The sequence below is a fragment of the Scatophagus argus genome, chromosome 13 (genome assembly GCF_020382885.2).
Source record: "Scatophagus argus isolate fScaArg1 chromosome 13, fScaArg1.pri, whole genome shotgun sequence".
NCBI lineage: Eukaryota > Metazoa > Chordata > Actinopteri > Scatophagidae > Scatophagus > Scatophagus argus.
In genome coordinates this window covers 21,252,845-21,268,795 of record NC_058505.1, presented here as the reverse complement: position 1 = coordinate 21,268,795, position 15,951 = coordinate 21,252,845, and the positions used below count along the sequence as shown (strand labels likewise).

At 41.6% G+C, this 15,951-nt stretch overlaps 2 protein-coding genes across 2 annotated transcripts; one reads left to right on the top strand and one right to left on the bottom strand.

The window, feature by feature from the left end:
* The first annotated feature begins 5,712 nt into the window (after positions 1-5,712).
* On the top strand, positions 5,713-9,290 carry LOC124069473 (serine/threonine-protein kinase pim-2-like). Its single transcript, XM_046408670.1, has 7 exons — positions 5,713-6,028; positions 6,148-6,242; positions 7,238-7,285; positions 7,456-7,677; positions 7,890-8,067; positions 8,197-8,370; positions 8,465-9,290. Exons 1-7 carry the CDS (start codon positions 5,713-5,715, stop codon positions 8,554-8,556), a joined length of 1,125 nt encoding a protein of 374 aa, XP_046264626.1. The 3' UTR covers positions 8,557-9,290.
* A 1,129-nt stretch (positions 9,291-10,419) lies between these two features.
* Positions 10,420-15,942, bottom strand: mrpl37 (mitochondrial ribosomal protein L37). The gene is made up of 8 exons (XM_046407757.1): positions 15,444-15,942; positions 14,492-14,675; positions 13,483-13,598; positions 12,750-12,938; positions 12,471-12,625; positions 12,166-12,297; positions 11,045-11,119; positions 10,420-10,742 (listed from the first exon to the last, which is right to left on the bottom strand). The coding sequence occupies exons 1-8, from the start codon at positions 15,826-15,828 to the stop codon at positions 10,665-10,667; spliced, it is 1,314 nt and encodes a 437-aa protein (XP_046263713.1). The 5' UTR covers positions 15,829-15,942; the 3' UTR covers positions 10,420-10,664.
* Positions 15,943-15,951: the final 9 nt, after the last annotated feature.

The following is a 15,951-nucleotide window of genomic DNA, read 5'->3' as shown; positions in this document are numbered from 1 at the left end:
GATCTCTTCTGCAAGACAGACCTGAGGGAAACAGCAGAGAAAAAGAAACATCACAAAGAATGCATTCAGGCCATTGTGACAGAGGTGAAGAAGTCCAGGAGGACACTGAAAAGCTAAGAAGAGAGAAAGACAGAGTGACAGTGGAAAAATAAGAGTAAATCTCAGATTGACTTTTAGTTAGTGCTGAGAGTTCTGCAAAATAAAAGGCAGCAAAGCAGATGCTGCGATGGATTGATTGCTGATGACTGATTGATTGATTCATAAGCAATATTAACCGGCTTGCTAAGTCAGGCCTTGTGTTACAGCATTTGCTAGATGTTTCATCTGTGTTATTTGAAAACAAGCCTATCTGACAGTTTTATTACGGAAACCAGGAATCTGTATTTACAACAAAACTTTGGCTGTGCAAAATTTCACAAAATAATCATTTCCATATAACATCGCTTTAATGCTGAAAGGAACATACAAGTTTCAGAGAAACATATGCTACCACCCAGATAATTTCTTCCTCAGAGATGTCCCTGCTTATTCCAGCAGGACAGTGCAGAGACACATTCTACTGCATAGCTTTAAGACAGGCCTGCCTTCATTGTGAACCTGTCTCCCACTGAAAATGTGTGGCACATTATGAAGAGCAAAATATCACAATTAACAATATATCAGGGAAAACTGGGAAGTAATTTGACTTTCCAAACCTCAGCAATTAGTGTCTTCACTTCCATTTACAGAGTGTTGTTGAAAAGGGTAACGTGTCCCAACTTTTTAAAGATGTTGTACACGTCAAATTCAGAATGAATGTGCACGTACAAGAAAATAAATAAATAAATCTGGAAAAAAAATATTGGTTTATTTATGTTTTGAACATTTAATATCTTTGTGTGTAAAGGCTGAAAAGGGTTTGCAAAGCGTTTGATTCGACTTTAATTTATGTTTAAAAGATGTCTAAGGATGTGAAAGTTCTAAGAAACGTCAGGTGGCTTTCAGATTCAGATTACTTCTTTCTCCATAAGATTTACATACAATATAAAGATCTTTGTCACCGGCATATGGGACAACACACACCATACACACTAATTCATAACAGTTCACAGCAAAACAGATCAAATAAAGGCTCAATACAAATTCAAATCAGCCCCCTGGACTGATTAACTGAAAATGAACCAAGGCCTGTTATAATTGCAGTTGCAATGAGCTGCTTATGATCTGTTTTTCTTAACGTCTGCATCAGCTCAGGCAGCACCATGCTATCACCTCACAGCAAGGAGGTCTCGGGTTGGAAGCTTTCTGCGTGGAGTCGGTACCCCGCCTCTCGCCCAGTGTCAGCTGGGATATGCGGCAAAGGATAAGCACTGATAGATAATGGATGGATGGATGCAGCAGCTCTCAGTGACTCAAACCAGGGGGCGTGGCTGTTAATCCATCATCTTCATCAGGTTCATGGAGAGGAAGAGTGAGGAGAAGCTGTCTCATACACAGACTGCGTCACTGCCTGTCCTCTGCTCCCATCAGCCCCTCTTCTGTTTCCTCCTTCCATCCCCTCATCTCTCCAGGGAAGCTGTGGAGTGTGTTTAAGTTAGGCCACATCGCAGATACATGAGAAGAGAGCCGTTCAAAAGGAATATTCCAGGTTAATTTCTTGAGAGCTTGAAACCGCGCCTTGCCCGGAATGGGGCCGAGAGATGAAAACTCTTGTCTTGTAATTCTTTTCTCTTTCCTCACATCACAGAAGCACAGATATTAATCCTCACACCCCACTCACCACAAGTTTATCTATTTGCAAACCCTTCAGTATTAAACCAGACCAATGTTAGTACAGTTCTGTGTGCACAACTATGACATATTGCATGTGGATTATAACATGAATGCATTTATTCTTTTGACTACTGCTGACTAAATTCAGTTCACTTGTAGCTCAGGCAGTTTGCAAGCAGCATCACAATCAAAGTACAGGTTAAACAAACCAGTGCACTTCACTTCATCCAGACAAAGAGGCTAATTCTCTTGTAGCCTGACATGATCTTGTCAAGAAGTGTCGGCGTTGCTGACGCAGAAAAATACTGAACCCCGATGCAGAGTCTAAAGGAGCAGGCAGGCGTAGTGGAGGTCCAAAAAACAATAGTCTTTATTTAGAAAACAAAACCTAACTTAAACAAGCTCACACTTACTATGACTCGGAAACTAACTGTGGGACAAAAACTCCTGGCATGGCATGGAAGAACAAGGCAGAAAAGCTCCTGGCATGATACAAAAGACATTCAACGCTGGGACAAAGGTGACTGGGAAGACAAGGACTAAATAGACATGGTAACGAGACACAGGTGACACACATCAGGAGGGAGAAAGCAATCAAGAAAACTAAAGCAAAGCTACAAGAAAACAGGACACACAGGGGAAGTGACGCTTTTCAAAATAAAACAGGACATGACAAAAACCTTTAACATAATACATGGAAGCACAAGACAACATGGAACATGACACATGGACAGAAATCAAAAGACAAAGCATAACAAAAACACCAGGCATGACAGAAAACCACCAGGCATGACAGATCTTCTGACGTCTTCTTCAACTTAGAGTTCTTGACTGTCCTTAACATCTTGATCTGGTATGACTGTCCTAGTCTGCTCACCATCTTTCACACAACTGCTGTGCTGTGTTGTGTGTAACCCTCCCTTTCATTTATCCCATATGAGCACAAAGCCTTGTGACCACATAAATTAGCCACATAAAATACAAAGCAAAACAAAACAACACAAAAATAGGTCTCACAGTTTAATGCTCAAAAGATGAACAAACTTCAGGTTAGACTCTCAAACACCTGCAGAATATATTTTTGTGGCCCAGTACAGCTGTAAGTGTAGCAATACCCCTGGTGTCTCAGTCTCTCTCTTCTTCCTCTGCTCTGTCTGTGTCATGGATGTATACAGAGCTGCACATCTGTGTGTGCATACAAATCAAGAAAAGTGTGTTTGCTTCTTCTTTAAAATGTAACTGTTGTGAAACAATCAGAGGATAACTTTATTTCTCTGTCGTTCATGTTCCTCCCTTTCTTCATTTGCTGTATAGCTCACTTGACCACCGCTGCTCTCTTGAGCAGGACAGGCAGGTCCAAACGAGGCCTGAATCGTCCTCACTCTTGTGTTTTATGTTTGTGTGTGGATTTGAGTCTTCTCCCTTATATGATTATCAATCCATCCATTTTCTATACCGCTTATCCGTCAGGGTCGCGGGGGAGCTGGAGCCTATCCCAGCTGACTACGGGCGAGAGGCAGGGTACACCCTGGACTGGTCGCCAGTCAATCGCAGGGCCAACACACAAAGACAGACAACCATACAACCACACACTCACACACTCACACCTAGGGGCAAGTTAGAGTAGCCAATTAACCTAATGTGCATGTTTTTGGTATTGTGGGAGGAAGCCGGAGTACCCGGAGAAAACCCACGCAGGCACAGGGAGAACATGCAAACTCCACATAGAAGGGCCCAGACCGGGATTCGAACCTGGAACCCTCTTGCTATGAGGGGACAGTGCTAACCACTGCACCACCGTGCCGCCCCTTATATGATTATAGATATTATATATCTTCAGGCTCTGGATTGTTGACCAGGAAAGAAACAATCAATCTGAAGACTTCCCCTTCCACTCTGGGAAATTGTGATTGAGTTGGCTTTCTGGATGCCCGCTTACCAACTCTGAATTCCTATGTGAATTTTCTCTTGCATTTGTATCCTGGTTATTGTTCAACATGGAATAATGTGAGTCTATAGCACATTCATGTCAGCAGATTTTAGTTTTAGTTTTATTTTATTTGTTTGTCTTGGCAAATGGATCTTAACTAAATAGGACAGTGTAGTGCAGTGGTAACTTAGACGCGGACTTCGACTTAGCGTAAATCAGCAGTCTTCTGTTCGTCTGAAGAGATGAAAACATCAGATGTGTTTGTGTGTGTGTGTGTGTGTGTGTGCGTGTGTCTGTAAACTATAGCTTGATTTCTATTGAAAACATGTTGCATTCAGCCACTGAGAACTCTCCCTGTGCTCCGATGGCTAGTCCAGTACTGCTACTATAATATGCAAATCCACAATGCCAGCATCATATGTCTGGATATATTTCCAACAGTATTAGAATTATGTCAAAATATGATTAGGCATAGACATCAGTATGACCTCTCAGTCATCAGTTATTACCCACTGGTGTGAGGTGGTGCCTATAGAGACTCTGTGTGTGCCTGCATTTTCTTCATATTGTTATTTCACAGTGTCAGAGACATTTCTGAGCATCAGTCTGTGGGCTTGTAGCCCCCAGCCAGTAACAGTGTGCAGGGTGTGAGGTCAGACTGTAGGCTATAGGCCCTATCTGTCTCATGGCTGTATAAAGAGCTGCAGGTCTGTGTGTCTGATTGGTGTGTGAATTCACTTAAAACACAGCAATGTGGTTTATTTGTGCTGTAGAACACAAATACATGAAACAATCAGAAAATAATATTTCATTTATCTGATTTACTGCTTTGTCGTGGCTAACACCACTGTACACTTTAAATATGAAATGTCTGTCATCATGAGAGGACCAGTGAGTGTGGTGGATAACAGCAGGTAACTGAGGTTAATCATTACTGTGGTGGGGGGAGAAAGATGGCACAGTCTGTGTGGGACTGAATTAATCACCTGACCTCTGAAAAATATCTATGAATATAATATTATATATATATATATATATATATATATATATATATATATATAAGTCAAATAGTTAAAAAAAAAATTCTTGTGTGATGGAACTTCAGAATGCTAGTTTGCACACTCTTGGTTCTTTACCTTTCATCTGACTTTGATGTGTCATCACATTCTGAACAGAACAGTGTGCTCTCCAACAGATCTGACATTCACTCGGTATCAGTACACACTCTCCAGGTTATCTGCACGTGTTTACAGTACAACTCGTCTGAAACTTCGATTCATTCGACGATTTCTCCTGAGTTCATCCAACATTTGATGACTCTGACCTCCAGAACAGATTCAGGTAGGTGCAAAGTGTTTCCAGTTACAGCTCATAGTCTTGTTGTTGTGTGTTTGCTCAAATCCTGGACACTAATCTTTAATGTGCTGTGACTAACTGATGCAAGTTTAAAATTATAATTGTGGGCCCAATTGGTCTTTGTAGTCCAGTGTGACACCAGCGTCATTTTAGGCAAAACCTTGTAGGCTTACTTCTCAGATAAGTTTCGATATAAGGTCTGTTTTTGTAACAGAGAGTTTCTTTAGGTTTTGTTCAAAGTACAAACCTTTTCAGACATGAGATCTTTAAATTCATCTATCTGTCCAAGTAGCAGCTTTTTGGCATTTAAACGGAGCAACATTTTGCACGAAGTAGGTGAATGGGGCTGAAGTTTTAATTAATATGCTTATTTCCTTTCTGGCCAATACTGACGTATCTGTCACATCCATCACAAATGAAGTTTATTCTATGATCCTTATGTTGAGTCAGTCTGAGTACATGACCATCGTAGTTCATGTTTAAGTCGCTGCTTTATTTTTAAAACCTACTGCAGTCAAAACAGATTATTTCTCATTTTAGAGAACAACATGCAGGCAGATCGTGAGATGAGTGTTGTTGTGGGGTCACCCAGGACAGGTGACAACTGTAGCAATGTTCACGAGGATGTCAGCGTGAGAAAGAGGAGGGCTAGTGATGATGGGATGCCCGACAGGATGCCCGACAAAAGGATGAGGTGCAGTAACCTCACCAACCCTTCTGAACACAGTGTTGTGTCAGTAAAGGACAGAATCAGTCAAAGGAGAAAGAGGAAGATCAGTGTAGATGCCAGACCTCCTGAAAAGAAGAGAAGGTGTAGCATCAGAAACAGCTCCAACTCCAGTAGTAGTGACAGCGGAGTGTCCCGGTTCTGTCTGCTCAGTGATACTGAATCCTCCTCTTCATCAGCAGACATCAGCTACAACACCAGCAGTGCCTCATCCGAGGAGGAGAGAATCTTTGAGTTGGCCTCCTCACTAAACACAAGCAGAGGTAAGCAGACAGTGGGGAACAAAATGACAGAACAACAATAGGAGTGAAAGTATTCATGTGAAAAGTATCAAAAAATAAGTAAAGAATTCAGAAGAAAATGTCCGTCTGTGTGTTTTCAGCTGATTTCGTGAACAAGTACTGCGAGTTGGATCCGATCGGCAAGGGAGGCTTCGGCTCAGTGCGCGCTGGCTTCCGTAAATCAGACCATCAACCAGTAAGTCTTACAAACACACGCTCACACACACTGCAACATTCACTGATCCTCAGGATGTATCAGCTATAGACAGTGTACTGTACGTGCTGAGCTGAGTTTCCCAGTCTAAAAAATGGGCACACTCCACTTGATGACAAAAGTCCATCTGTATGTAATCTTAAGAGAAAAGGACCATGCTGCTTACTTGATGAATTACTGTATTACCTCATGGCTTCATGGTCTCAATTGCAAGGTCCAGGTCTTATCAATACAACATGCTCAGTATATAAGTTGTAGTCCCGTTTACCTGAAATAGACGATAAAGTGTAGTTTTGTCCCTTAATGTCTGGGTTTTGGTTAAATCTGCTTTCACTAGCCAGACATCCACTAACTGCTAATTAAAACTAATTCATTTCTGGGGAAAATACAAAATGACATGAAATGCAGGAGATGCTTTCTTTCTTTGATTCTGGCTCTCCATTGACTCAATGAGCTTCGGGGAGCCGCACTAGTCAGCTTCTCTGTGCTTCTTCTGCCGTGTGCCAGACAGACTCTGAGTGAGGAACACACTCGTCTCGCATAATCACACTTACTTTTACACTGAGTTGTGTCTCCGTGGTACCTCTGCAAAAAGGGTCACACTCTGTGGTTAGCTTGCCTGCTTTCAGCCCAAGCTAGTTTGAGTTTTAGCTCATCCTTCTCCTGCTTACACAGTTTTTAAATTTGTTCAGTCGCAGTAACTTTTAATGACGTGACTAAACTTAATTTACATTTGACTCTGAGGAGCAGGTGTTCCCACACTGAGCTTTGTTTCTCTGTGCATCACTTTTTTATGCCAGATGATAATATAGCAGAGTGTGTGTGTGTGTGTGTGTGTGTGGCGGGGAGGACCTGTACACCTACATGTGTAATTGGTCACTTCTGTTTGGCTAACCAAGATTGCGCTCTGCAAACCAATGTGTGATGTCATGGTGGGTTTACACACAAACTAAACCATTTGAATTTCTGTCTTGCAGGTTGCCATCAAGCACATTCCCATCAGGGCTGTGAGATTAGAAGAAGTTGTAAGTAATTTGATCAGATGATGAACACCAGCTGACGTCTTTAAAACAAAATGTGAACGTTAAATGTGTCTTTGCTGAATGAGCTGCACATGTTTTATCTCTGTGTCTGAAACATTCGGTGTTGGAATTTATTACAAGTCATTGGCATGTAAGCATTTTTTTTTCTTTAGAAATGCAATGGGAAGGTGTTCGACATCGTTCTGGAGGTGGCACTGATGCTGAAAGCCACAGGTCTACCAGGATCCATTGGACAGTCCACTGCTGTGTCTCTTCTGGACTGGTATGATCTGGGTCACGAGATAATACTGGTCATGGAAAGACCGGAGAACTGCATGGACCTCCTCAGCTACCTAAAATCTCGTGGAGGTTACCTGGATGAACATGAGGCAAAGGTATGGACGCTGGGCGGAGAATATTTCTGTATGGGTGTGTGTGTGTGTGTGTGTGTGCTGCCAAACTCCAGACTTGATAAAACGGTCTTTACAAGAAGATCAAAGTTCGTAAAGACAACTAATACAGAACTTACATTGCTGCCATATTTTTCATTGTGTTGTTCAAGAGATACATTTTTCCTGACCTTCTCTTCTCATTCTGTCTCTCTCAGATGATCCTGAGACAGCTGGTGGACGCAGCCATCGACATGCACTCAAAGGGTGTCTTTCACCGGGACATAAAGTTGCAGAACGTCCTGGTGCAGTTGAACGGTGGAGAACCCAAAGTGCGTATCATCGACTTCGGCTGTGGCAGCTTCTCCACTGAGGCGTCTTACACTACTTTTTGTGGTATGATATCTGGCTTGTGCTCTTCAGTCATTTGCCAATCTCTGAAATAATGATTTTCATGTTTAAACAAAGATTCTCTTCATCCCTTCCTGTCTTTTCCCTCCATTGCTCTGCTGATGTGTGTACTAGGTACCCGTGCATACTTCCCTCCCGAGTGGTTTGACGATCACAAATACAGGGCCTGTCCCACCACTGTTTGGCAGCTTGGAGCGCTATTTTATACATTGCTGTGTGGACATAGGACCTTTACCACCATGAGCTTCATGAGCAAACACGTTCAGTTCGACAGAGCACTGTCCAATGGTGAGAAACACATGGACAACACCAGATCTTTCATCTTTTTTCACTGGATCACTTTCCACTAAAACCTTTCATCCCATTTTTTCTCGTTTCCCAGAGGTCAAGATCTTGGTGTATATGTGTCTGATCAGAGACCCTGAGTTGCGAGCCACTCTGAAGGAGCTACAGATGCACTCTGCGCTCAACTAAGTATCCGCAAATCCAAGTCAAGTCAACTTTGATTTTACGGTACTGAAAAACTCGTAATGGACTGTTCAATTTGTCATGTGCAACCTCAACTCTCAAATAAAGTAAGAAGCTTCTCCATCACTGATTGTAATTTTTGAAGAGCACTATTTTCACTGCAGTCTAAAATCATCACATTTGTGACCTGAGTCAGACTCAGTTTCAAGTTATGTGACCTGAGGGCACATCTCTGAAGAACACTGTATCTGATGTTGTACTGTACTGCAAATAAATGAATCATCATTTGAGCTGCTGCAATGGTCTGAATTTTCCCCAAAATATTCAGGTAAAACATCAGTGCTTTAAGGTGATGAATGGTATACAGATGACTCATTTGTGGGATGCTTACATTTACATGTAGGACTTGCAAAATACAAAAATTGCAAAGAACAGGACACTGCTTGATGATTTTTATAATTTCTAAATCTGATTTCTTTCACTCATGCAAAAAGAAAAGTGCATTGTCAGCACTTCTTGCTCAGCATATCTACAGTATGTGAAGAAACACACGTCTTGAGAGACAAATGGGACAAGTATGACCTTACAGGTTCCTAATTCAAAGTGTTTCTTAATTACCAACAGAACAAGTGTGATAACACTGAATCACTGAATCCAGTGGAACATTTCTGTAACAACTACTCCCGCAGCTGTACAGAGTAGTAATCGAATTAAAATAGATTATGACTAAACAGTAGTAATCGCAGTAAGTTTCAAGCAGGACCGCAGCAGGAGGTCCAACCACGATCCATGGGAACCTGTGAGATGAGAAAGCACAAGGACTCCAGGGAAGAAGTTGGGTTAGTGATGTGCATTAATGTGACATAAACGTGTGCAAAGGAGAGGGAGAGGAAGAAAGAGCTCAGTGCATCGTGGGAGATCCGCCGGCAGTCTAAGCCTCTCGCAGCCTAAGGCCGATTGATCCACTGGTGTGACTAATCTGTGCACTATTTCTCCTTTTTGAATGATGTTTGGACTACAGTGAGAAAGATGTATTTAAAAATCACTTTCTTTTACTTTTAAAAATGAAGCCATATGTTTGTGAGGTGTTTTTCAAGATCAATCAGTTGGAACCAATGAGCTTAGACAGGGTAGGGACAACAGAAAGTTACAGGAGACAGGTTAACTCACTGTCGGTTATGATTTTTTTCATGGGAAGGAAATTATAGAATAATGCCAGACTTAGCATTTAATACATTTAATCCTTTTTCATGATTTTGTTTATGAGATCTAACAACCACATCTTGATTTAGACTCCATCCTTAATGAAGCAACAAGTCTTAGGGAGTAGACATATGGACAATGCATGCATGTGCAAGATGAGCTGGTGGCAGTTGATGTCATCTGTTCACTTTGAACCTAGGAGATTGTACCGTAAAATATTAGAGCCTCATTATCCTTATTAGGATTATAATAAGCAATAAAAAATAGAGGTTCCTCATTCTAACACGCAATTAAACTCTTAAAACTACCTGACCGCAAGTATTATTGATACTTTAGTTTAATGTTAATAAGCCTGACTTAAATGGATGGAATTACGTTAGCCGACAATGGTTATCTAGTTAATTCACTAAAGTGAAAATAACGAGCCTGTGCTTCTTGTGCAGTGATGAGTTGAAAGTTTATTTTCACTTAAAATCATATATCTATCATAACTCACCCCGATCTCCAGCTGACCTGTCTATGGTTGAGTTGCATTGTGGGTATCCTAGATGACATGTGATTAGATGTGCTGATTTTCCCATCACATCTAGTCCCATGTTAGTCTCATATTTGCAACTCAAAAACAAACTAAAGCATAAAAATTGCTTATCAAACACTCAATCATAGTACATATTCAGAACGACAGTTTTTATTGCATGAACTCACAGTAGCAAGAACAAACATTTTTCTTTTAAGTCTGGTTTTAATTAGTTATTTGGTGCTATAAAAAAGGGGGTGGGACGTTGTGATTGACAGCTGAGCACTGACCATGACTAGGTCAGAAGGGTGTATGGGTGGGAAGATGAGCCCATGGCTCCACTGCACAGACTCTGGCTCCAAGAGACATCATCAGCACAGTATGGTCCTATGTCCTATGCAGCTCCATGCAGGTACAGGGCCAGGAACTTGGTGAATGTTTCAGGTTTGTATCCTGCCAGACCAGCTGGTACCTAAAGGGAGACACACAGCAGCCAGCAGCAATCACGTCACTTGTCACTCATCAGTAAAAACACATGTATGCTGAAGAGAGGTTTGACCCTGCCAAGCTCCTAAGCTCCCTTGTTCTGTAATCACACAGGATGGTGACAGTGTGTACACACTAAATGAGTAGAAATATTAGATTTAGATAGTCATAAAGGCAGATACTCACTTAAACCACACTGATTTAAACTAAGAAGATGGTTCTAATTTGATGAGAAGACAGCTGTCAAATGGCAGAACCTGGCAGGAAGTCAGAAATTCATCATCCTACCTTCACTTGCTTCTTCTTGATGAGTGGTCGGACTTTTGCAAAATCGTAGAGCTCGACATCATGTTCCAACCACACCTGCATGGAGCACACAAAATTAAAAAAAAATAATAATAACAGCAGACAGCAGTGAAGCAGTAAACATATTCTTCCATCAGGACTTTTGTTTACTTTACAATACAGAAACACTGATTTTTATGTGGCGGCATGGATCTAACATCAAAATAACATGATAAAATCCTGCCATTTATACAATCAACACTAAATGTTTGCATACACACAAACAAGGAAATGACCATATGCCAAAAACATTTGTGCCTGACAGTGCACAGCTTCCTTTCATAAACCCCAAATCAACTTGGAACTGTCTGCCTGTGGATTAGCCTCATATCCTCCCCTCTACATGTTCATGTTTAACCACAAACGATCAACGCAAAGCAGCTCATGAATGTAGCTGCATAGAAACGAGCCTGTCGATCAATAGTTGTTCACGTTAAATCAAGACAACGACCGCTAGGAAGATAACAAAAAGGAGTTAGTAACAGTAAGTATAGTGACTTACAAATACAATAGCTTACAAATCAGTTCATCAAATGTATACGAAAAGAGCCAGAGCCAGAGAGCATCATTATTAGCATACGAGGAACTATCTGCTGACAGCACCTATAAACATTCCATTACTTATTTAAATCTGAAGAAAATGATACGTTATGTTTTTTGGGGGTTATGTGTCAGGCACAAACACTCCCTTGGCTGGGAGGGGTAATTAACTCCTTTAATAATGATGCACCAACACATACGAGTCACATATGTCCATTTTTAGCATTTTGGCAACAACTATCTGGACTATTTTTTTTCTACAGATGGTGCCTTATTTTGTCTTGAAAATTGTGATAAACAACTATAATATATTATTATAGTAGAATATTACTTTTTTGGCACAGCTGAAACTGAGACGTTACACATGGTATTTCATGGTATTTAGTACAGGTCTACAGCATACTGGTATAGCTGCACATATTCTGCTGTAGTACAACAATCATCCCTTCAAGGTCACCAAGATCTGATGACTTGGACTTTCTTGCAAAGCAGTGCACACACAGCTAACAGTAAAAAATAATTACCTGGTTCTTGATGCCGTCATCTCCTGAGAGATCCGTTGTGTTGAGCTGGAAAACCATAAACTGAAAAATTCTACCATTGGACCCCACTGCCTGTACCGTTATAGGATGATCTAGTACCTGCAGGGGCTCGTTCTGACACACACACACACACACACAGTGTAAGAGGCAGAAAGAGAGACGGAGAGAAGGATAATTACGGAGCATGACGTGGATCAGGAACTGGTAATACATTATGTTCGCAGTCTATTTTCACATATTTGCTGAGTATAATGACAGCCTACTAAATGTAATGTATGTATCCTTACCCCATACAGCATGCGTGCACGGGCCAGAGCGTTTCCAAAAGCAAACATGAGCATCTTGGCTCTAAACTGATCTGGGCGGAGTTTAAAGCGAGCGCCATCATCTTCCAGGAAGTAAAGCGTGTGGGCATGAGGGTAAGGGTAGTCACCCACGAAACCTGAAAAAAAGAGGTCATTAAATTTGGCCTGAACAGTGGACAATCTGCACAATGAAACCCAGACACAGCCGAGCATTATTAGATCAGGCTTTCTGACATAACAGGGGACTGGGTGTCTTCTTACCTGTGCAGTTCATTTCCTCTTTGTATATTTGTACTTTCTGCAGGCTGATTGTTGGAGCCATGGGATAGAAGGTTTCCAGGTTATAATCTGCTGTCTCGCTCACTTCCTGTTTCCCAGAAACCACTGGAAGGGGATCCATGCAGTTATGCAGCAAACCATTCTGACCCCTTATCTGGAACAGGTCTTCACCTGATGTACAAATACACAAAGTAAATGGAAGTCCATTAGAATGCATTTAGTACTTTCACATTTATTATCATTTCAGGTGGCGCCAGGCTGTTCAGTTCTGTGCTGGCAATGATGTCTGTCTTTCGCTCAATCCAATACTTTATTCCAGACTGAAATAAGACAACAACTATAAGACGGATTGCCAGAAAATTTGGTAGTGAATCTTGTTATCCCCAGAGAATGAATCCAAATGACTATGTTGATCCTTTTTCCACCAGCAGGAGAATGATTTAATATAGCCAAGGAAAATCTTGTGAAATGTTTTAAATCTTACCTTGTCTATATATTACCCAGAAGTCTTTGCCTTTCTTGGCACATTCCTGTATATTGCTGCCAACTGTTGCTCAGTGGTATAGTCTGAAACCACTGGCAATAATGTGTATTGTGCCAATTACATGCCCACCACACAATCGGGAAAACATTATTCCATAGCATTAGCAGTGGTTAAAAGCTCCACGTGATACATTGAAATATCAGCACCAGGTATTCCAAAAGGTTGTATTACCTCTTTTCCATGTAGCTGCCAATGAGTATTTCTCAGCAAGGATCCTCCTTCCGATCGCTGGGTGACTGGACTGTAGAGCTGCGCACAGATGGAGCAGGTTGTAGAGCAAAGTGTTGCTGGGGAAGGAGCACACACAAATAGTGAGAGAGAGAGAGAGAGAGAAAGAGAGAGAGAGAGAGAGGAGAGAGGAGAGAGGAGAGAGGTGGATTTCGCAAGCAAGGACTGTGAAAGTCCTTGTTTGAAGTGCGAAATCATTTGACAGTTTTTGAGCTTGCAGGACCTGCAGTTTTTGGCACTTTTTTGAGAATTGACATTTCCCGAATGGTCACTTAAGTCTGGCTCCAAAAGCAGGTCAGTTCCGATCAGACCCCATGTTAAAATGCCCCAATTCACAGTAGGAATACAGGCTGGCACAAAGACAGCTTTGATCACTATAGCTAACATCCCTGGTCGTGACAACAAATTATAGTAAGATTTAAAGTTATGCATAAATTACCTGCGAGTAAGGGTAAAAGGCAAATCAGCTAATTCATGTCACTGTACTCTCAGCCATGCTGCATGGTACTGGAGCTTTTTGGAGTATATTTTCGTGCAAATTTCAAAACAAATAATGCGACGTGCTGTGTGGTTAACTGTGCCAACAGACTATGCAAGAAGTTTGTGCTGCACCTCTATGCCCATTTTTGAATTAGCTGGAAGTCAGGTGGAATCAGACACTACTGAGACACACACTGATTCAGAATGCCTCTTCAGATACTCGTGTGTGATGTCATGGGGGACTGTGTCCATGTTTTATACAGTCTACGTTCTCAACTAATATCACTATCTTGGCAAAGACAGGAAATCCTGATATTGTTCATGGTCACTGCTGGAGGGATACATAATAAAACTGAGCCGTTGTTACAGTTAGATACGTTCACCTGGAGTGTTGTTTCATTCACTGCCCACACAACAAAATAACCTTGAATACTTAATTTACTTGAGCATGTACATTGTTGTGACACAATACCTGTATTTCGCTTTGCCTGTTTTTTCCTCCGTCGTGTCCCAGAAGCGGGCATGTTTGATGGCGTTCTGCACGCGTTCATCCTGATCTGGTATCTGATTGGCAGGATTCTCTGCCAGCGAGAGCAGGTGAGGTGGCAGGGCAGAGATCATCTTGGATTTTGTCAGCCACAGAGCCTGACGAACACCTGAGAGGGAGTGAGAGAGGGACAGATGAGGATCTGATGTGACAAAAGGGTTTGGAAATTCCCCTCACATGCAGGTTAAAGTGATACTGTAGCCAACACTTCATGTGACAAATCAGAAGAGAGAATTCCTGCCTGGTTGTAAACTTATAATATGCATAAACATACACATCAATAAAAGGGTTTCTTGTAGTGAACATACAATATCAGATTTATCCAGGTTCATCTGACAAATTTGGTGTAAGGTGAGCATTTAGGCTAAGTCAGTGAGATCTGAAAATGACAGGAATGTCTAACATTTTCACCAGATAAATAAGAAGTAAACAACATCCTGTCCTTGTTATGTTATTCCAGACGTTACACGCTTAGAAAAAAAATCCGAGTGCTATTCTGATACAGTGAGAACAAAAAACTAAACATACTATCTGTTAAACTCAAAATGAACTTTAGATGTGTATTTAATTTATAGTATTTAACCTGAAACACTTCAAACACCAACACGAAGAAAGTACGTTTAAAAACCCAGAATGAATGGACCATTCATTCGTTCATTTTGCTGGATTGAGATACAGTGGAAAACAAAAAAGACATCGATGACAGGTTCCAACCTTTTCAACTGAAATTGCACTTTATTAAGCACAGATGTAAGACTAACAATAATGAGCCTCTGCCGTTATCGCGACATACTTGTGCAACTGCTGGTAAGGTATACCTGATTGTTTTAACACAACAGTGATTACACTGAAGTGTAATAAAGCTTAGACATTTTACCTTCCAGTGGACTGGTCCGCTGGCTGTACACATAGCACGGCTTCTCTTTGAAAAGCGGCATTTCATGAGGCGGGGGTGGCTTGTAATATCTAGGGTCCTTGTAGTCCCTCTCCCACTTCGGGTAAACCGGCTTAGCCAACCCCGGCACATAGTGCATCCTTTCGCCATAGGTGATCATCTCCAGTCCGGGGATCTCCACTGTTTCCTTGATTTTGCGCGGACGGGGAACCTTGGCCATCAGACAGCCGCTGACACTGAAGTGTCTCCGGCCCTGCAGGCAGCTGGCTCCTCCATGTGCGGACAACCGTCTCAAATCCTTCAAGAAAACGGTTTGAGAAAACAACGGAGCCGCCGTTTTTAAACACTGAGCAGTTTCTGGAAGCATGATATCTCTCGGGGTATTTTTTGTTCAGTTTTCAAAAGTAAAGCTGTTATTTTGACCTAAGTCATATCCTGTCAGTGAATGCCGTAACAGGACGCCGCCATGTTGGATGATCTAACTTCTTCG